The sequence below is a fragment of the Oncorhynchus nerka genome, unplaced genomic scaffold, assembly GCF_034236695.1.
Source record: "Oncorhynchus nerka isolate Pitt River unplaced genomic scaffold, Oner_Uvic_2.0 unplaced_scaffold_13___fragment_8___debris, whole genome shotgun sequence".
Classification (NCBI taxonomy): Eukaryota; Metazoa; Chordata; class Actinopteri; order Salmoniformes; family Salmonidae; genus Oncorhynchus; species Oncorhynchus nerka.
In genome coordinates this window covers 204192-225765 of record NW_027040341.1, presented here as the reverse complement: position 1 = coordinate 225765, position 21574 = coordinate 204192, and the positions used below count along the sequence as shown (strand labels likewise).

The 21574-nt window shown below is 41.3% G+C and overlaps 2 protein-coding genes across 2 annotated transcripts; both read right to left on the bottom strand.

The window, feature by feature from the left end:
- Positions 1-282: 282 nt before the first annotated feature.
- On the bottom strand, positions 283-6788 carry LOC115107216 (TOG array regulator of axonemal microtubules protein 2-like). Its single transcript, XM_065016545.1, has 9 exons — positions 5845-6788; positions 5107-5657; positions 4448-4709; positions 4079-4202; positions 3775-3880; positions 3388-3623; positions 2343-2501; positions 1200-1318; positions 283-365 (listed from the first exon to the last, which is right to left on the bottom strand). Exons 2-9 carry the CDS (start codon positions 5587-5589, stop codon positions 283-285), a joined length of 1572 nt encoding a protein of 523 aa, XP_064872617.1. The 5' UTR covers positions 5590-5657; positions 5845-6788.
- Positions 6789-7212: 424 nt separating this feature from the next.
- On the bottom strand, positions 7213-10403 carry LOC115107215 (solute carrier organic anion transporter family member 4C1-like). The gene is made up of 3 exons (XM_029630643.2): positions 10247-10403; positions 9223-9360; positions 7213-8949 (listed from the first exon to the last, which is right to left on the bottom strand). The coding sequence occupies exons 1-3, from the start codon at positions 10401-10403 to the stop codon at positions 8813-8815; spliced, it is 432 nt and encodes a 143-aa protein (XP_029486503.1). The 3' UTR covers positions 7213-8812.
- Positions 10404-21574: the final 11171 nt, after the last annotated feature.

The following is a 21574-nucleotide window of genomic DNA, read 5'->3' as shown; positions in this document are numbered from 1 at the left end:
AGACAAGGTCGAGTATAGCCCACAAAGATCTCCGCCACGGCACAACCCAAGGGGGCGCGCCAACCCAGACAGGAAGATCACGTCAGTGACTCAACCCACTCAAGTGACGCACCCCTCCCAAGGACGGCACGGAAGAGCACCAGTAAGAAAATTGATATACAACATCCCCACTAAAAATGTTTAAATACTCAGGAATTTCTACATAAAACATGGCTACAAACTATGAAACGAGCTCACAAATTGTAAAACGTCCACATACTATAATATACATCCACGATACTTTTAGTTTTGGATGTTATGATGATATTTGCTGGAGGTCGGGGCCCACAGGCAGGTGCCCTGTGTGCCCATTCGGTAATCTGGCCCTGATCATCAAGTTAAACCACAGGTATTGTTACACATCCTCACACTGTCTTGGAGGATAAAACTGAGACTGTAGCCAGCTTCCATTTCACCTCATTTTATTGTCCAAAGAATGTTCTCATAGTCCAGAAGTATTGGATGAAAATCCACAATGTTGGTGCCATACAGGAGCACTGACCAATCTGCCTCCAAAAGAGGACTGGTGGTTTTGAGGATGGTGTGGAGGTCAGTGGTTGATGATCTGAGCACCCCCTGAGATGGTGAGTATGGTTTCAGTAGACCACTATTGAGCTGGCAGATCAGATAGGAGCTTCGAGGAAAGGTCATTTCGTGCTTTGAATGTGGTTCATATGGCCTTATAGTGGATTCAGGACTTGGACAAGGAGTCAATGCAGTTTAAAGATACATTTACATGGGGGTTTGGATGATAGTGTCAAATTTCTTAGAATGAACTAAAATATTGGAGTTTGGGGACTGGAGGGGATAATAGTCAAGTTGGGAAATATTCAGATATTCCTGTTGAAAAAGAGAAAAGACAGAAAGATATAATCTTAACAGTATATTAAATTCATCCCATTGGGCAAAAACTGGTTGAATAAACGTTGTTTCCACCTCATTTCAACAACAAAAAAATCTATGTGATGATGGTGAATCACCGAAGAAAACACAATTGGATTTTTTTCACCCAACTTTTAGGTTGATTTCACATTTTGGTTGAGTTCCCAAATTTTATATTAAAACTAGACATTGAACTGATGTCTGTGCCCAGTGGGATTGGATTTCTGTAATCATATCAGCTCATTTGTCACACTTCTAATAATCTAGAGAGAATCTACCTTCCTTTGAGATGACCTCCCTCAAGGATTCTCTTTCTTTCCTCAGAGCGAATTTGTCCCACATTTCAGCAAAGTCGCCATTGGTGGCCATGTTTCTCAAGATATTGCGACCATGATGCCTGTGGACAAAGATATTAATATCATCTTAAACGTGTAACATATCAAATAATTTCTGCTGTCTGTGATTAAAAACAGTACTCAATTGATGGCAACCTGAGAAAAAATAAGACATACATTAGGTAGAATTTGCAAGAGGGTCGTTTGAGTAATGCACCGCATTACCTGATCTACGAATCATCTCAACAATATAACAACTGGGTATTAACCGTTCGTTATTATGAAAATCTTAGCGAATCTGCACAGCGCTTGGCTCAGGCCGACCACTGTGATCAAGTAGGGTTGTCTTCATTAGGCACCAAACAGAAGGAAGGAAACTGAACTGGACTCATTTACATTTGTAATTGTTACCCCAATTTCGTGGTATTCAATTGATAGTGACAATCTTTTCCCATCGCTGCAACTCCCACAAGGACTCTGGAGAGGCGAAGGTCGAGAGCCGTGGTCCTCCGAAACACAACCCAGCCAAGCCGCACTGCTTCTTGACACAATTCCCGCTTAACCTGGAAGCACCAATGTGTCGGAGGAAACACCATACACCTGGCGACCGTGTCCGTGCATTGCACCCCGCCCACCACAGGAGGTCACTAGTTGGCGATGGGAGAAGAACATCCCTGCCGGCCAAACATCCCGACTAAGCTTTTGTCTTTTTAACTTTCAAACCCACATGAGTGCCTGGACTTGGATTTTCCTATGCCACGTAGAACTTATTTGTGTTCATAATCTTTCCTTTTTGTTTTCAATTACTATTCCCCTCCAAGAGAACCTGTGGTTGTTTTGGAATACCTAAAATCTGCAATTCAATCCATGACACCCTTTAGCATAGATGCTGTAGACAGCCGACAATGTGGTTTTGAAAGTCAATTTCAATTTGTATTTGTGTAAAACACTGCGGATGTTGACTCTAGACTATATTACCTTTAAAAGCTGCATTGTCGGCGATCTAGTGCTATAGCGAGCCATGGATTGAATCCCGGCCTTAACTGTTATGTTGAAGCAAGCTACTTTACAGGAGGAACTTCCCACCTGACTTCCTGTGCAGGGTCCACAGCCAATTTACTGACGGCAATCAAGAAACGGTCAGTGAGGCCTTTCTTCCCCGACAGGAGACGAGCCGTCCCCATGACCTCAGCCAGTCTCTCCAGGTCCTGAGCAGTGCAGCTCCTCACCGCAGCGCTACGGTGACTGAGGAAGGAAAAACAGAGCACATCAGTTACATGTCATAGAGATACATGAGTTAGGAGATGAATGATAATGGATTGTATTGATGAAGTCTCATCGATGGATCAAAATGTTCGGTAAGGCTTTATATTAAGGTCCCTTAATATACCATTAATAAACTGTTTGTAAAGAGTTTACTTACCATTAATTAATCATTATTCCTACATTTGTAAATGTCAAGAAATCTATAAATAGTTATTTACACATTTATAAACTCTATTTTAAATGATTTGTTCATGATTTGTAAATGATTAATAATGTACTACTAATGTACTATAAACCAGTTATAAAGGAGTTATTGTCAAGGCATTTGTTGATGGTTGATTAATGGTTTGACTCACCATTTATATATGTATTTATAAATGTCCCAAATGGTGTATTTATTAATGAGTGCATTTATGAATGTGAGTACATGTACTTACGAATACCTCAGTGCCTCACTAATAGCCCCTAATGTAAAGTGTTCACTATATATACTTTATAAATGTTTATAAATGACTTGTTACTCCTCAAAGGCTAGCACACATCAGTAGACAGTACCTCTCCACCAATGGCTAAAAATAATCTAAGTAACGCAATGATAAAATAAGAAGTACACAACACAAGGAAGTATAAGACATAACAAAAAAAATTGATTCCATTGAGGTGGAGGGGACGGTGAAGTCTAGCATTGGGGTGAGTTGCTGCCAGAAGTGTTGTGGAATAACCTAGCATGCTGATGAAAAAGGCAGTTAATTAAAAACTAGCAGTATTTCAATCTTCTCAATTTTGAGGCTTGGATAATGGGATCATTCGTGGAAGTCCGGATCTACCCCTTAGTGAGTGTTAATTGACCCCTCTCCCTCTTTACCTCAGCTCACCGACCAGCAGGGCATTCATGACACGTCTAGGGGTGCAGCTCTGCACCATGTGACCCAGGGCAAAGTTGGCGCCGTGCCGGATGAAGGTGTTGGCCTCGCTGGCTTTGTGCAGCAGCACGCGTGCCGTCCCCTCCACCTCACTGTCCATGGCCCTCCGGAGGTGAACGTACATGTCACCCAGTGTGGCCATGGCAGCACAGGACACTGCAGAGAGCAGGTTCTTCACCTGTATCATAATAACACGCACAAGACCAGCTATTAATGTTGAGCAGAACAACCCACGAACATCAGAAACATGACACAATAATTTGACTTGTTCTCCAAATGTAGCAGATTTGTGCAGATGAATGAATAGGGCAGTGAATGAATACAGCTACCTCATTTATAATGGCAAGGCAGATATCATGGAGTTTAGGCATCAGTATGTCCATGTGGTTCTGAGCCATAACACGGAGAGAGGTCAAGCCCTCAATCTTCTTCTCCCTGCAATTCAGTGAAAGAAATGTAAGCATTTTCCACAACATTTTCCAAAAATCTTATAATGATGTTCATCAATTAGGACTCTGGTCTCTTAAATTCAGAAGTTTCTACACTCTGTAGCTCAAATCTACATTTCCAAGGACACTACACTGTGCTTCCTTTAGCCTAGCTCCATTGGTCTTGTCTACAGTGAATGCTCACCAGTCATCAGAGGCAGAGTGGAGCAGCTTGAAGGTCTTAGTCAGGGCCTGCTCTGGGTTGGACAGGGGCTGCAATCTGGCCTGGTTCTTAATTTGACCCTTTGGCTCACTGGCTGCCATCTTGTCTATGGGTTGACAGCAGACATCTATCTCTCTATGAACTGTATTTATGTATTTACTCATTTCCATATCTGTTTGTAGCTTTTAACACTAGTTCATTATGATATCATTTTAAATTTAGCACATATATTTTTGGTGCTCTCCCTGCTCAGAAACAGGGTCCAATTAAACAGCAAATCTTGAAAAATGTAAAAGTTTTTATTTACATTTACATTCAATCTCCCTGTGTGAGAACATGAGAGGGACTGACCTGAGCCGGTGGCAGCCTTTGCCAGGCTAAGGAACCTTATAGGCCGAGGCTGTTTGCTCCTGGGCTTGGTAGGAGGGGGAGCAGGCCTGGGTGGGCTGTCACGCGCCTTGACCGGGGTCCCAACATCCAAGTAGTCACGGAGCTCCGCAGGGGTGTTCATATCCACTGAGCTCAGGCTTCCCAGAGAGCTGGTGGCTATTTCCCCCGTGGACATGTCCGAGCCCAAACTTCTCCTGCCCATGGCCTTCACCTCATGTACCACCTTTGGTGTAGACCAGAAAAGAATGCTCCCATCATAGAAATACATATAGAACTAGTATATACATAAACTAATACAAAGAGATCCTGTATTCTAGGATCTATTCTATCATGCTGTTTAAACCGATACCCCCTGTATTTAGCCTCGTTATTGTTATGTCATTGTGTTACTTTAATTATTATTACTTTTTACTTTAGTTTATTTGGTAAATATTTTCTTAACTCTTCTTGAACTGCACTGTTGGTTTCATGGTAAGGTCTACACTTGTTGTGTTCGGCACATGTGATAAATTTGATTTTTTTAAGACATGGAACCACTATCTGTTTTGGCAATTTATCAGTCCAAGTATAATTCTGAACTGCAAATTTTCACATTTACAATAAATTCAAGTCCATCCTACCTTCCAGTCCTCCTCCTTCAGGTGAGCCTCGATGTCCCTCACCTCCTCCATCAGGTCAATGGGTCCGTTGTTGTCAGCACAGCCCTGGTCCGACTGGACTTTCAGGGCTTTGACTCCCCGCCTGCCCTTCTTCTTCTTGCCCCTCTTGGAGGGAGCTGCAGTGGGAGGGACGGGAACAGGCCACACGCTACTGCTGCTGAATGACTTATTTACCTGGATGGACTCCAGAGAGTGAGATCCGGGTCGAACTTGGGCTCCGTCCACCCCCACCACGTTCTTCAGTGGGGCCAGAGCTATGTGCTCAAGCCTTCGTGGCAAAGGCCTCGGTGGAGCTTTCGGCCGCGGAATGCACTGAATAGAGGGGACGAAGTGGTGCGCGAAGGTGCTGCCAACCCCGATGAGAGCAGTCCGGACATAATTCTCATGGATAGCACTTATCTTTCTTTGCTTTGCTTCCATGGCCTCTCTCTCAGCTCTCTGCATCTGCAGAAGTCTGGCATCACTGATGAAGCCACGATGGCCCTCTGGATTGGGTAGCTCTCCTGATAGCCCTGGATCACAATGGTACAGTATGAAATGTATAGCAGAAGTGAAGAAGGCAAAATAGTTTCTACAGTGTGTCATGAAAAACTTTTAAGCTAAAGATTTTTATGGATGTAGGCCTACTGTATGTCTATGAAACCACAAAATAAACAGTGATATTTTTGGAAAAACGTTTGAAAAACTGATGAGCCTTACAAAACTTGAAAACTTGTCCTGGTCATCCTGTTGGTTTAAAGCCATGTTTTGCTTCCTCAGGTTTTCGATGACGCTCTTCATCTGTGAGTTCTCCTTCTGGAGTTTGTCAAACTCACTTGATTTTCTCCCTCGATAAGCCATTGATGATAAATATTAACACTCTCAAAATAAGAACTTAACCTATCTCTGTGAGAGATCTATCATGAAATGAAATTTTGCTTGTCAGATGGAACCAGCAATGATATCATGGCAAGGCTTCCGTTACATTGTGATGTCATAATGGGGTCTGTTGACAGTGCTGAGCACATCAGCACATGGTGAACATTAATGAAAGCTTTTTGATTCCCATGTAAAATCATAAATGTGGTGAATTTTTTAGGACCCTGTCTTTCAAAGATAATTAGTAAAAATCCAAGCAACTTCACAGATCTTCATTGTAAAGGGTTTAAACACTGTTTCCCATGTTTCCCACGCACAATCCCTACATCAGTGCTCAGACTTTCCGCAATAAGCTGAGAGGCTGAACTGAGGGCTTGTAGGCCTGTTGTAAGGCAGGTCCTCATTAGACATCACCGGCAACAGCATCACCTATGGGCACAAACCCACCGTCGCTGGACCAGACAGGACTGGCAAAAAGTGCTCTTCACTGACGAGTCGTGGTTTTGTCTCACCAGGGGTGATGGTCAGATTTACGTTTATCGTTGAAGGAATGTTACACCGAGGCCTGTACTCTGAAGCGAGATCAATTTGGAGGTGGAGGGTCTGTCATGGTCTGGCGCAGTGTGTCACAGCATCATCGCACTAAGCTTGTTGTCATTGCAGGCAGTCTCAACGTTGTGTATTACAGGGAAGACATCCTCCTCCCTCATGTGGTACACTTCCTGCAGGCTCATCCTGACATGACCCTCCAGCATGACAATGCCACCAGCCATACTGCTCGTTCTGTGCATGATTTCCTGCAAGACAGGAATATCAGTGTTCTGCCATGGTCATCTCAATCCCATTGAGCACATCTGGGACCTGTTGGATCGGAGGGTGAAGCTAGGGCCATTACCCCCAGAAATGTCTCTTGCCCTATGGAAGAGTGGGGTAACAAGGTACAGCAAGAACTGGCAAATCTGGTGCGGATCTCAATCCCATTCATCATATTTTGATATTCCACACATATATATATATTTCTTTTTTTGCTGAGTTTATATATATATATATATACACTGTATACAGTTGAAGTTGGATTTTGATTATTCCATTTACATACACCAGTTGTTGAATCTTGTTATGTTCAAAAATACATTTAAACTCAGTTTTTCACAATTCCTACAGTTGAAATTTAATGCTAGTTTTTAAAAAAATTTAATCCCCCCTGTTTTAGGTCAGTTAGGATCACCACTTTATTTTAAGAATGTGAAATGTCAGAATAATAGTAGAGAGATTGATTTATTTCAGCTTGTATTTCTTTCATCACATTCCCAGTGGGTCAGAAGTTTACATACACTCAATTAGTATTTGGTAGCATTGCCTTTAAATTGTTTAACTTGGGTCAAACGTTATGGGTAGCCTTCCAAAAGCTTCCCACAATAAGTTGCGTGAATTTTGGCCCATTCCTCCTGACAGAGCTGGTGTAACTGAGTCAGGTTTGTAGGCCTTCTTGCTCGCACACGCTTTTTCAGTTCTGCCCACACATTTTCTATAGGATTGAGGTCAGGGCTTTGTGATGGCCACTCCAATACCTTGCCTTTGTTGTCCAAACTTTTTATGGCTGCAGGGGCAGTATTGAGTAGCTTGGATGAAAAGGTGCCCATTGTAAACGGCCAGCTCCTCAGTCTCAGTTCCTAATATATGCATATTATTATTAGTATTGGATAGAAAACACTCTAAAGTTTCCAAAACTGTCCAAATATTGTCTGTGAGTATAACAGAACTGATATTGCAGGCGAAACCCTGAGGAAAATCAAAACAGGAAGTGGCTTCTATTTTAAAAACTCCATATTCCATAGGCGCCCTTTGCTCAATTTAAAGGGATATCAACCAGATTCCCTTTCCTATCGCTTCCTCAAGGTGTCAACAGTCTTCAGACATAGTTTCAGGCTTTTATTTTGAAAAATGATCCAGAAAGACAACATCGCGTCAAGTGGTCACATGAGTTTTGCTCGCGCAACAGAGTTTGGACAGCTATTGCTTTTCCCTCTCCTACTGTGAAAGACATTTGCGGTTGATATATTATCGATTTTATGTTTTAAAAACAACCTGAGGATTGATTATAAAAAACATTTGACATGTTTCTGTGGACATTATGGAAACTATTTGGAATTTGTCTGCGTTGTCGTGACCGCTCTTTCCTGTGAATTTCTGAACATAACGCGCCAAACAAACGGAGGTATTTTGAATATAAAAAATAATGTTTATGGAACAAAAGGAACATTTGTTGTGTAACTGGGAGTCTCGTGAGTGAAAACATCCGAAGATCATCAAAGGTAAACTATGAATTTAATTGCTTTTCTGATTTTCGTGACCGAGCTACTTGATGCTAAGTCTACTTAATGTTTTGTCAAGCGATCGATAAACTTACACAAACGCTTGGATTGCTTTCGCTGTAAAGCATAATTTCAAAATCTGACACGACAGGTGGATTAACAAAAGGCTAAACTGTGTTTTCCTATATTGCACTTGTGATTTCATGAATATAAATATTTTTAGTAAAATTTATTGAATGTAGCGCTATGCTATTCAGCAGTTGTTGATGACACTAATCCCGTTAACAGGATTACAGCCATAACAAGTTAATCCCTTCTCTTAACATGTATGGCCCCAAAACATAATCAAGCAGCTGACCAATTACGCAAGACGTTAGTTCGAAGTTAACTGAGATTAATCAACAACTGGATACATTTCTTTATTTCTAAAGTGAAACTATCCTCCGCATTGGAGTATCTCTACAAGTACAAGTTTAACCAGTATTTCAGTTGTTTTACCGTTCCATGAAGAAGTGTGGCAGGCCTGTGAGGAAGGATCCTACAGCCATGAGGAAACAGCCAATAGCAATGAGCCTGGGCCGGTTCATCTTCGCCCCAAAATGGCTGATCACAGCCAGGAACAGCAGGTTACCTGCAAGAAACCATAACACTACAGTAGTCAGGAATCGCAAATTATAAACACTGTTTTTTTATTACTAAAAATGGCATATCAGTTTGGATACTAGACTGCAACAACACAGCATCAAATAAAACCATGTTAGGGGTTTGACAGTAGAGTCATGGACAAACGCCAGTCAATCAATTGAGAGCAGACTCTGAGCCACAAAAAAAATAGATCATACTGTAGTCTGTATCTGGTTTTTACTACATGAATTCTCAAGCAACTCAATGTTATTTTTGATACCCATCTCAAAGCTGCCGTCTATGAGTCCGATGAGAGTGCTGGACAGGTCAAAGTGTCTCTCTGAGTGATGGCACTCTTCATGTAGGTCCCTGACAGAGCTTTGATGAAGGAGGCGAACGACAGGGCCTCGATGAACTGCTGAAAAACACAAGAGAGAGAACATTAGTGTGTGTTTGTCCGTGTGTATGTGCATGCGTGGATGCATGTGCAGACAGAGTACATGTGTAGCTGAGGTGACCTGCAATAGTAAAAAGAACGGACACAAGTTTACGTCTGCAAAGTTCTGCCGCTTTCTTTATTTTGAAGAATTTTTTTTCTCTTGTTCAATTGTCTATTTTCTTGTTAGTACTTTGGCAATATTTACATCAAACAAGTGCACACTTTAAATTACACAACATAAATGCACTTTACCTAAAGCAGAATTCAAAAATGTTCCACAAATAACCCTGTCTTAGTGTAGTTTCACATGAAAACCACAATGTATTTCACATTCATACAATAGAAACACCTATATATGAAACCATAAATAACTGAATGTTTCTCTATATACCGCTACCTCTATAGAAAAGTGACAACAATACATTCAGCTTTAAGATAGTGGCACCTCCAGAAAATCATCTCTCTCACTGTATGCACTAAAAGTCCACCAGACTGAGCGTGCTCGGGCCAGTTTACCAGCTAGTGAGCACAATTTTACACAAAACAACCAATAACATCTAAAACCAACTCAGAAATCCCTAACAAATGGATTCTTGATAAAAAAATATCCTAGACAAAATCCAGTACAAGTCAGCTACTCAGTAAACATAGTCTCTGTGCCTCGTAAATCGTTTTTTTTTAAAACCTCAGCTAGCATCAAGCTAACATATACTCTCACTCAATGTAAATCACCTTCTCTCACTCAGTTCGACACAAAGCCAAAACAAAACCTTTCCTAACGTGATAATATCTTGACAAATTTGTTAAATAGCATGTTATTACATATTGTGTATATATTTGAACGTTTTGAAGTGCTGTTACGTACCTGTAATAGTAAAAGAACAGACACAGTTTACCTCAGTAAAGTTCTGGTCCTTATTCTGCAGAATGGTGAGCGCTTGGCCTGAACTTGATGTTTCTCCTGCTACAACAGTGCAACAACGCCATCTTTTGCTGACGCTAAAGTATGTAGAAAATACCATTTAGATTCATTAAGACAAATACATAAACAATTTGGGGGGGAATAAATAATAAATGTGTCTGTTTTTAGTGACTTTGTTTTCAACCCATCACACATGCACAATCGTACATGTGCTTTTTAAAACCTTTACTAAGAACCTTGAGTGTGGAACTGCAGGGCTTTGATGCAAAAAACACATGAATTTCACATGTGAACACGGGAAGAGTTACAAAAACATGTTTTCATGTAATCTTATGTGTGAATAATGTGATAACATGTAAAAGCAACATGTGATTACATTAAACTTCACATGTGAAAATCTGATTACGTTGTGTTCCAAAATGAAATTTGTGCTCACATAAAATGTAAGTTGGAATCATATGGTTTTTCTGTAAGGGCAGGAATATAAGATGCATTTTGATGTTATGTTTGATGTTACATTATCTTGAAAATGCAATGTCCTTTGAGGTTCTTCCATGGTCCTTTCCATTCTACTTTCCCTCAGTCCTTTTCACTTTCCTTGGCAAAACAAGCTCTGTCCCCGTCAAGACTTATTCAGCTTCTGATGGATTTTAAACCATTCAAAAAATAGTTTTATAATGAAGAGTAGACCCAACTAAACACCCTGGATTCTTTACACACACACATTGAAGGGCAAAAATCTCAAATTTGGACTCATCAGACCAAAGGACAGATTTCCACAAGTCTAAGGTCCATTGCTCGTGTTTCTTGGCCCAAGCAAGTCTCTTCTTATTATTGGTGTCCGTCCTTTAGTAGTGGTTTCAATGGAACAATTTGACCATGAAGGGCTGATTCACACAGTCTCCTATGAACAGTGCATGTTGAGATGTGTGTGTTTCTTGAACTCTGTGAAGCATTTATTTGGGCTCCAATCTGAGGTGCAGTTAACTCTACTGAACTTATCCTCTGCAGCAAAGGTAACTTTGGGTCTTCCTCATGAGAGGCAGTTTCATCATAGCGCTTCATGGTTTTTGAGACTTCACTAGAAGAAACTTTCAAAGTTCTTGAATATTTCCCTTTTGACTGACATTCATGTCTTAAGTAACGATGGACTTGTTTCTCTTTGCTTATTTGAGCTGTTCTTGGCATAATATGGACTTGGTCTTTTACCAAATAGGGCTATCTTCTGTAAACCATCCCTACCTTGTCACAAAACAACCTATTGGTTGTTTCCAGGTATTCCAGGTGACTACCTCATGAAAAGGTTTGAGAGAATGCCAAGAGTGTGCAAAGTGGTCAAGGAAAAGGATGGCTACTTTTTTGCTTACATGATTACAATTGTGCTATTTCATAGTTCATGTTTTCACTATTATTCTAAAATTCAAAAATTGTAAAAAAATACAAAATTAAACTTAAATGAGTAGGTGTGTCCAGACTTTTGACAGGTACTGTATATATTGTGGTATTGCAAATATGGTACAATCCAGGGGTGCAAAGATCTTGGAGACTTACCCAGAAAGACTCACAGCTTTAATCTCTGCCAAAGGTGATTCTAACATGTATTGTGAATACTTATGTAAATTAGATACTGTATTTCATTTCCAATACATTTGAGAAAAAATGTAAACATATTTTGACTTTGTCATTATGGGGTATTGTCTGTAGCTGGGTGAGATGATAAAAAAACTATAATTTAATCCATTTGGAATTCAGGTTGTAAGATAACAAAATTAGGAATAAATTAAGGGGTATGAACACTTTCTGAAGGCACTGTATATCTGCAAGAAAGTGATAAATGAGCGACTCTTTAAAAGGGGGTCATTTATACATTGCCTTGTTTAAAATTTAAAAAAAATTGCTATCATGCTATAATCGGCATAGTTTCTCAGACCAAATCTTTATTCTGGTTTAAACAAAGCAATCTGATCATACTCCAGTAAAATACAGGCTTCAAGGAATACAACAAAAATTGCTTCTTCAAAGCACATATACATTGTCCAATCAACATCCACACATTGATTTAATTCTTCGGGTCTTTATTCAAACACAAACACACTTGGAATAAAATGTTCTTTCAGTGTCTTGTTGCAGGTTGTGCAATGTTCAAAAGTGTGAGAGATAAGCATCAATGTGTGTGGGGTCAAGTTTGGACGGTTGTACATATGCAAATAGCCGAGATTGTATATTTCAGGACCATGGACAGCAGCGATATCGGCATAGCGATATCTGTCTTTCAGAACCACATGACAGTAGACATCGGCCATCTCATGTGAAGTTGGCACTGGGGAAATTCCATGTAACGAGAAACGAGGTCTAGGAGGCAAAAACACTGAAGGAGAAGACACCCACAGGAACTCTATGCTAAACTGTTCTGCTACATTAATTTCAAATGTTACATCTTTCAATTTGTAAATAATAGGGAAAACATCTGCAAATAATTGAAACTGACTTATCAAACTACACTGTACAGCTTTAGTGTGTCTGTGCAGTATTTATTTTATTTAACCAGGAAGGGCTCATTGAGATTTTAAATCTCTTTTTCAAGAGCGTCCTGGCACCAAGTCATTACAAAAATTACAGACAAACAACATGAAAAACTACAAGTAATCTAGTAAAAACCATAGAATTCACAAGAGTATAACAAAATCAAAAACAGCCAATTAAAAACATTGACAGGTCAGGGAATAAGTCTCAAGATCATTCATCAGTGATTTAAAAATACCAATCGGGACAAGTTCTTCCAGTTTAAAAGTATTTTGTAAGGCGTTCCAAGACGATGGCGCAGAGTACATAAAAGCCCTTTTACCAAATTCAGTTTGGACATTTGGAACAGTTAGCAGGATAACATCCAGCGACCGAAGAGAGTACCCACCAAATTTCTGAACAATAAAAATGCCCAGATAAAAAGGTAGTAAACCCAAAATGGCTTTGTAAATAAAAGTATACCAGTGACTGAGCCTACGAGTTACTAGAGAAGGCCAGCCAACCCTGGTATACAAAGTGCAGTGGTGCGTAAGGGTTTTGCAGTTTAAAGTTTAAGTGGCTGGCCACTTTATGTCCACTGGCCACTTAAACACAAGTTTAAGTTTGTAAGTTGTTGAATATGCAATTTAAAAGATATTTATATGAGGTTACAACCTCAATCTCCTTGATCTGACAGGTAGTAATAGGTGAAAGGTTCAGAGGTCTATTTCTTGCTTTAGAAAACACCATTCGTTTAGTTTTGTCAGTATTGAGGATAAGCTTCAATTGACACAAGGTATGGTGAACAGTATAAAAAGCAGTTTGCAAGTTCTGGAAAGCTTTTGTAAGAGACGAGGCACAACAGTAAATAACAGTATCATCAGCATAAAAATGAAGTTGCGCATTTTGGACATTTTTGTCTAAATCATTTATATAAATATTTTATTTTACCTTTATTTAACCAGGCAAGTCAGTTAAAAACAAATTCTTATTTTCAATGACGGCCTAGGAACAGTGGGTTAACTGCCTGTTCAGGGGCAGAACGACAGATTTGTACCTTGTCAGCTCGAGGGTTTGAACTTGCAACCTTCCGGTTACTAGTCCAACGCTCTAACCACTAGCCCTCAAATAAAACATTCACAGAGATTGTGGAGATATTGCAAAATCACCTAAACCACTCCTCATTGCGGAACGTTTTCGTTTCCACAAGAGAGATCAGAATGAGGGGTAGGGTGTTAGTACATATGTAGCAGTGTTGAAGAAACTGTCTGAACATTGCCAGTTTGGAGAGAACCTAAATGACACATTAAAAGGGATAGATTTGTTTGTGGACTGAAACATGAACACATTCAAAAACGTTTGCTCACAGAATCGGATCTCACGTTTGCAAAGGCTGTTGAAATTGCTGTGGCTATGGAAATCGCGACTAAAGATGCATTTGAGTTGCAAAGTAAAAGAAGTACTGATCTGTCACAAATTTCCCTGCACAAGTTTTCACGCAGTCGACAGCGCCCCCGCGTGGCCGAAAAATGCAACAGGTGTGACAGAGATGGTCACAGAGCAGAGGACTGCCGTTTCAAAGACGAAATTTGTCACCAATGCAGTAGAAGGGGGCACATTCAAAGAGCATGCAAAGCAAAATTCAGTCACAACAGGAAAACTGAGAAAATTAAAGGGTCTGTGAATGCACTAGCAGAGAGAACAGTGGCAGTGATTCAGATTAATGAATAATTGGTACAATGGAGTTAAACACAGTGACTTCTCCCAGCAGTAGCATAATATGGGTGACACCAGATATCGAAGGCAAACCCCTCAAAATGGAGCTGGACACAGGATCTGCAGTGTCTATAATTTCCACTACCGTCTACAATGAGCACTTTAAGGCTATCAAGCTGAAGAACACACGTGTGTTGCTGAAGACATACTCAGGAGAGAGATTGAGCCCAATGGGGGCGTTGCAGGTCAGAGTGCATTATGGGGGGCAAACACAGCAGTGCCTGGAACTGGCCCCCCATTATTTGGCAGGGAATGGCCTTCAAAAATAAAGCTGAATTGGTGTGACTTGAAAATGCTCCACACGTTCTAGTCCAAAGAGAAAGGCACAGACCAAACACTGGAACACTTGCGGAAGAAATACAACACAGTTTTCAGTGATCAGATGGGAACAGTAAAAGGCTTCACAGCAAAACTTGTACTAAGAGATGACGCAACCTCAACATTCTGCAAAGCCAGATCTGTTCCATACTCCCTGAGACCAAAGGTGGAAGCGGAAATCGATCGCTTGCAGGATACAGGGATCCTGACGAAAGTGGACAGAAGCGAATGGGCCACACCCATAGTTCCTATTGTGAAGAAAGACGGGTCTGTTAGAATGTGTGGGGACTTAAAGGTAACTGTGAATTCAATGTTGCATGTGGACCAATACCCCCTACCACGTCTGGATGACATCTTTGCTGCACTAGCTGGTGGGAAACACTTCAGTAAAATCGATCTGAAACAGGCTTACCTGCAGCTACCGGTTGAAGAGTGTTCCAAACAGTACCTGACAATAAACACACACAGGGTCTATACAGGTATAACCGCCTGGGTTTTGGCATTGCATCAGCCCCAGCCATTTGGCAACGAACTATTGACCAGATTTTGCAAGGAATCCCAGGAACCCATTGTATCCTGGATGACATGATCATAACAGGACGCACCGACAAAGAGCACCTGGCTAACCTGGAAGAGGTCCTGAAAAGACTGAAAGAGTATGGTCTACAGGCAAACTTAAAGAAGTGTGAGTTCTTCAAAGACAAGATTGTCTTATGTGGACATGAGATTGACTGCAATGGAATGCACAAAACACAGGACAAAATCGAGGCAGTGGTACAGGCACCACGACTACAAATTATCACAGAAGTGAGATCTTTCACGGGACTGATCAATTACTACATAAGATTCCTCCCAAACCTTTCAGCAGTACTCCAGCCTCTAAATCAGCTCCTGGTAAAGAATAGGACATGGCGGTGGACAGAGGAGTGTGAAAATGCATTTCTGGAGGCAAAACGGCTCATAACATCTGAACAGGTCCTGATGCATTACGACCCTGAAATGCCAATGAAGTTGGCTTGTGATGTGTCCCCTTATGGATTAGGGGCAGTCCTTTCACACACACTGAAAGATGGGTCAAAGAGGCCAGTTGCATTTGCGTCACGAACATTGAATGATGCAGAGAAAAACTACTCACAAATCGACAAAGAAGCACTTGCACTAGTGTCGGGCGTCAAGAAATTCCATGCATACCTATATGGCAAGCGTTTCACACTGGTTACAGATCACCAGCCCTTGCTTTCCATTTTCAGTCCAAAGAAAGGCATTCCGGCAATGACAGCAGCCAGGTTACAGCGATATGCCCTGTTCCTTGCCAGTCATATGTATGACATTGAGTTTAAGCCGTCATCCCTCCACACAAATGCAGATGGATTATCCAGACTGCCGTGTACAAGAGAAAGACAAAGGAGGGTGGATGCAGTGGACATGTTCCATACCGCTCAGCTCGAGGCACTACCGGTCACAAGCACAGTTATCAAACACGAGACAAGGAAAGATGTGACCTTGTCAAAAGTGTATACCTACACCATGTCAGGATGGCCAGCTACTGGCAGAAAGGAGCTGACTCCGTATTTCCAGCGGAGAAACGAAATTACAACGTACCAAGGATGTTTTATGTGGGGAATGAGAGTCATGATACCCCAGAAATGCCAACATCTAGTCTTGCAGCAACTACATGAAGGTCATGTTGGAATTGTCAAAATTAAACTGCTCGCAAGGAGCCACTTCTGGTGGCCAGGTCTGGACCAACAGATAGAAAATATGGCAAAGAACTGTAGCGGATGTTTGGAAACCCTTCACATGCCTGCTCCTGTCCCAGTCCATCCATGGGAATGGCCCGCAGAGCCATGGCAGAGAATTCATGTGGACTACGCTGGTCCCTTTGAAAAGCACATGTTTCTGGTTATAGTTGATGCCCATTCCAAATGGCCAGAGGTGTTTTGCACTGACTCCTCCACCTCAGCTCAGACGATAGAGTGTCTCAGAACAACGTTTGCACGCTTCGGTTTGCCACTGCAGCTGGTAAGTGACAACGCGCAAGCTTTTGTAAGTGACGAGTTTACAAGATTCATGTCAGTAACACTCAACCTCAGCTCCGTACCACCCTGCCACCAATGGGTTGGCAGAACGCTTTGTGCAAACCCTAAAGCAAGGACTCCGTGCAGGAAACCGAGACGAAGGGACTTTGAAACAAAACTGGCCAAGTTCCTGGCCTCCTACCGAAACACCCCACATGCCACGACAAATGAAAGCCAAGCCGCACTGATGTTCGGGAGGCCTCTCCGCACACAGCTGGACATCATGAAGCCAAACAGGCGTAATGAAGTGCTGAACAAACAAGCCAAGATGCTCTCCGGTGGCCGGGAGCGTCATCTCCAAACAGGACAGGAAGTGATGGTGCGAGACTACAGAAGAGGAGGGAAATGGACAAGAGGGACCGTACACACACAAACGGGACCCAGAACTTACCAGGTTCAAGTGAGCCCAGACATAATGTGGCGGCGTCACATTAACCAAATGCATTCCACGGAAAACAGCACAACAATCGAGAGAGAACTGGCACAGAGAGATCCTGAGAGTGACACACAGGAAACTGTAGAGGACGGTGGGGCAGTAAAGAGACCCCAGGCTGAAAGAAGGGAACGTTTTGATGAAGGTGCTGCTATAGCAGAAACTATAATGGAACAAGCACACACTGAGGATGTTCAGGAGCCTCCAGACAATCCGAGGCGCTACCCAGAATGAAGGCACCGTCCACCAGACAGACTAGACTTATAAACAAACAAACAAAAACAAACTGTTCAAGTTCAAATTAAAAGATGCTAAATAACTACAACAAGTTCTGGGAATGTTTCAGTTGTGGTTTGATAAAAGTAACTCTGATTTTATAAGAGATGGAACATGTTTAGATTTTTTTCAAGTTGGGTGTAACCAGTGTGAAATGGCTAGCCTGTTAGCGGGATACGTGCTAATAGCATTTCAATTGTTGACGCCACTCGCTCTGAGACCTGGAAGTAGTTGTTGTCCTTGCTCTGCAAGGGCTGTGGCTTTTGTGGCGTGATGGGTAACGATACTTCGAGGGTGGCTTTTATCTATGTGTGTAGAGGGTCCCTGGTTCGAGCCCAGGTAGGGAGGAGTAGAGGGACGGAAGCAAAACTGTTACACAGGCACCATTTTAAATCAGGAGAATCTCCTCTTTGTGATTATTGTGATTAGTCTGGGCAGTGAGCTCGTTTCTCTTCGATCGCTAGACCCGAAATATAAGTTTTAATTTTTTCCCTACTTTTTCATTATGCAGGCATAAGCACACTTGACACCATCGAGGTGCGAGTGTATACTTTCTACACAAGTAGAAAGTTAAGGTGGGATGGTAGTGTCCAACCTGGCCAACATCCGGTGAAAATGCAGACTGCGAAATTCAAACTACAGAATTATAAATATGTAACTTTCATAAAATCACAAAATAAAGCTTAACTTCTTGTTAATCCAGCCGCTGTGTCAGATTTCAAAAAGGCTATACAGCAAAAGCACACCATGTAATTATCTGAGGACAGTGCCCCAGAAAATCATGAAAAACATATTTCAACCAGGCAGGTGCGACACGAAAGTCAGAAATAGCGATATAATAAATGCCTTACCTTTGATGATCTTCTTCTGTTGGCACTCCAAAAGGTCCCAGTTACATTACAAATGGTCCTTTTGTTCGATAATGTCCTTCTTTATATCCATAAAAACTCAGTTTAGCTGGCGCGCTTCAGTCAATAATCCACCCAGTTTCCCTCCACCAAAATGCATACAAAATGAATACCAAATGTTACTAATAAACTTTTCCAAACAAGTCAAACAACGTTTATAATCAAACCTTAGGTACCCTAATACGAAAATAACCTATAAAATTTAAGGCAGAAAACTAGGTAAGAGGTAATGGCGGACTGAACAAAGTTATGTGGAGCACCTCAAGATAAAACGTAATATTCAATATTGGCAAGTTAGACTAAAATATTAGCACTACATAATCTGGTGGGTGATAACCTTCAATCTGAATAATAACACAAAACAAATCTTAAGACTAGAGACATTTATCGACAAATATTACGAAAACAAGCAACACCCAAACATGACGGAGAGTAAGACAGGGGAACCGATTTCAAAACAGAAACGTGACTCTTCTACAGACACAGACAATTTAATATTTTCACCACCGGGAATGGTAAAGGTCGAAACTGATCTGTTAAAATCAATAAATGACAAACTGGGTATACTTGAATTAGTTAGTAAGGATGTAAAGCCTCGAGATGAGTGATGAAAAAGCTGCGACATTGGAGAAGGAAACACACAAGCTAAAAGGGACAGTCAATAAGATTGAAACTGAAATTAACTAAATTAAAAAGGAGAACACCTTTCTGAGGGAAGCCTTACTGGACATACAAACTAGATCAATGAGGGAGAATCTGGTACTTACAGGTATCCAGGAGAAAGAAGGGGAAGTTCCTGAATCTGTAGTTAGAGAGTTCCTCCTTACAGCTTCAGATCCCACGCGAAGTTATCGACAAAATCCAACTTGAACGTGTACACCGCTTCGGACAGAGAGGCCAAAGGTATGACCGCCCGCCCAATCGTTGCCAAATTCGCTTCATTTAAAGATAAAATAATGGTTAAAAGCCTGGGTAAAATACTTGCTGGGACCAAAATTGGCATGAATGATCAGTTTCCGAAGGAAATTGCAGAACGGCGCAAAGTTCTGTATCCAATTTTCAAAGAAAATAGATTAAAAGCGAAAGGAGTAGCTCTCGTCGTTGAAAAAACTATATATTGATAACCAGTTATTCAGAGACACAAAGACTACTTCATTGTTATTTTAAAAATGGTAAAGTTCCCATAGATTAGGAAAATAAACAATACAATAAATACAACAATACAATAAAAAATATAGCTTTTCTATATATCTTCACATATAACTAATTGAACACACAAGCACTAATTCAACATAGTGAAGATAAAAACTAAGTAAACAGAAAGCACAGTATGTGTGGATGGTGTATGTTTATTTTTATTTGTTATGTTTGTGAGTTGAGTGAGTGAGTAATGAAATGGTTGCATATCCCAGAGCCAATGTATTGCTGTGGGCCGGGGTATGAGAGGGCTTCCAATGCTGTTCAGATGATGGATATACTTTTATAATGAATTATAGGTCTTGTTTATTGTCCTATCATGGTGGAACAGTTTTAAAATAGATGATACATTTTATTTGTTATTGTCCTATCATGGGGAACTACATTTTTAAAATAAATTATATCTAATTATTTATGATCCTATTTTAATGGTACGGTCCATGACCCTATACCCTAGACACCCACCTGAATGACCCAGAGACTCAGGAGAAGTCCCTAACTGTTTTATGTGCATGCTGTAAGCGGTCTGTATTCAGCCAAATGATGGTCAGAGACCAAGAGCAGCACTGCCCCCTCAAGTTTCTGAGCCTGTAAAGCCAAAGCCCCCTAAAGGGAGAGCATACTATACAAGGAAATTATCAAAGCTGCTAATGAGAACCTTGATGACCTTGTACCTAGCCGGTGGGGATTCCGGTGGGGTGCCCCCACCCAGGCAGTGGCAGTGCTGGCAACACTAGCTGCAGTTACCCATGGGGAGGGGGTCACACTCGGACATTCAGAGAGGGGGTATATTATTGTGACCCTAGTGGCACAGAATCAAAGTTGGACTGCAATGGAGATGCTTGGGAATATGGTCAATACGGGTGACCGTATTGTGGGGGTTTCAGGGTAGAGGTGTACATTTGACCTCCATCATCTAGGATGTGACAATGGTAAATAAAATCTCTTAATTTTTGCCAAATTTTTTGTGCGGTCTTGCAGGCCTTCTCGTGCAGCTGCAACTGCGAGTACATTTGTAATTCAAGACCTATCTTGAGTTGGGCTCTGGGGTGGTGCAATTGTTGAGTAAGTGAGCTTATGGTTGTGTGGGGGTATGGGTTGAGTGTGTGTGGGTGTATGTGTGTATCCCACAACTGTTGCGAAGAAGTAAAAGATGTTAGGGACAATAGAGGATGATCCACAGCTATATATAATACAAATCGAGGTGAGGGCGATGGAAATGCATTTGGCAGTTAATCTACTTAAATTCGGTAAATGGCACTGTGTGCTCTTTCCAAAGGATGGATCCCAGTAAGTTATGGGTGATGGGATACAGGGGGTTGAGGGTGGTCTGCCGGGCATTGGGATGACAAACCAACACGGGATGAGGAGGGCTTTTAGCGGGTGGAATAGTAGGGACCAATTGGAGGCTTACTTAGTAGAACATTTACATACATTACATTACATTTAAGTCATTTAGCAGACGCTCTTATCCAGAGCGACTTACAAATTGGTGCTTTCACCTTAAGACATCCAGTGGAACAGCCACTTTACAATAGTGCATCTAGGTCTTTTAAGGGGGGGGGGGGGGGGTGAGAAGGATTACTTTATCCTATCCTAGGTATTCCTTAAAGAGGTGGGGTTTCAGGTGTCTCCGGAAGGTGGTGATTGACTCCGCTGTCCTGGCGTCGTGAGGGAGAGAAAGGCAAAGATCATGGTACAGCTATATAGACACTCAATCATCATGTTACTTTTTAATGGTACGTTTACAAACATATATTTTGATAAAAATAATTGAAAGTTG

What these genes read in the sequence shown, in the direction of transcription:
- LOC115107216 (XM_065016545.1), bottom strand. Translation starts at nt 5,589, where the DNA reads ATGCAGAGAGCTGAGAGAGAGGCCATGGAAGCAAAGCAAAGAAAGATA. An exon ending in AAAGGCTGCCACCGGCTCAG is followed by an intron (nt 4,203 to 4,447) that starts GTCAGTCCCTCT and finishes GTCAACCCATAG; the next exon opens with ACAAGATGGCAGCCAGTGAG. An exon ending in CACTCTGCCTCTGATGACTG is followed by an intron (nt 3,881 to 4,078) that starts GTGAGCATTCAC and finishes ACTGAATTGCAG; the next exon opens with GGAGAAGAAGATTGAGGGCT.
- LOC115107215 (XM_029630643.2), bottom strand. Translation starts at nt 10,403, where the DNA reads ATGGTATTTTCTACATACTTTAGCGTCAGCAAAAGATGGCGTTGTTGC. An exon ending in CTGTTCTTTTACTATTACAG is followed by an intron (nt 9,361 to 10,246) that starts GTACGTAACAGC and finishes TGTGTTTTTCAG; the next exon opens with CAGTTCATCGAGGCCCTGTC. An exon ending in AGACGGCAGCTTTGAGATGG is followed by an intron (nt 8,950 to 9,222) that starts GTATCAAAAATA and finishes GGTTTCTTGCAG; the next exon opens with GTAACCTGCTGTTCCTGGCT.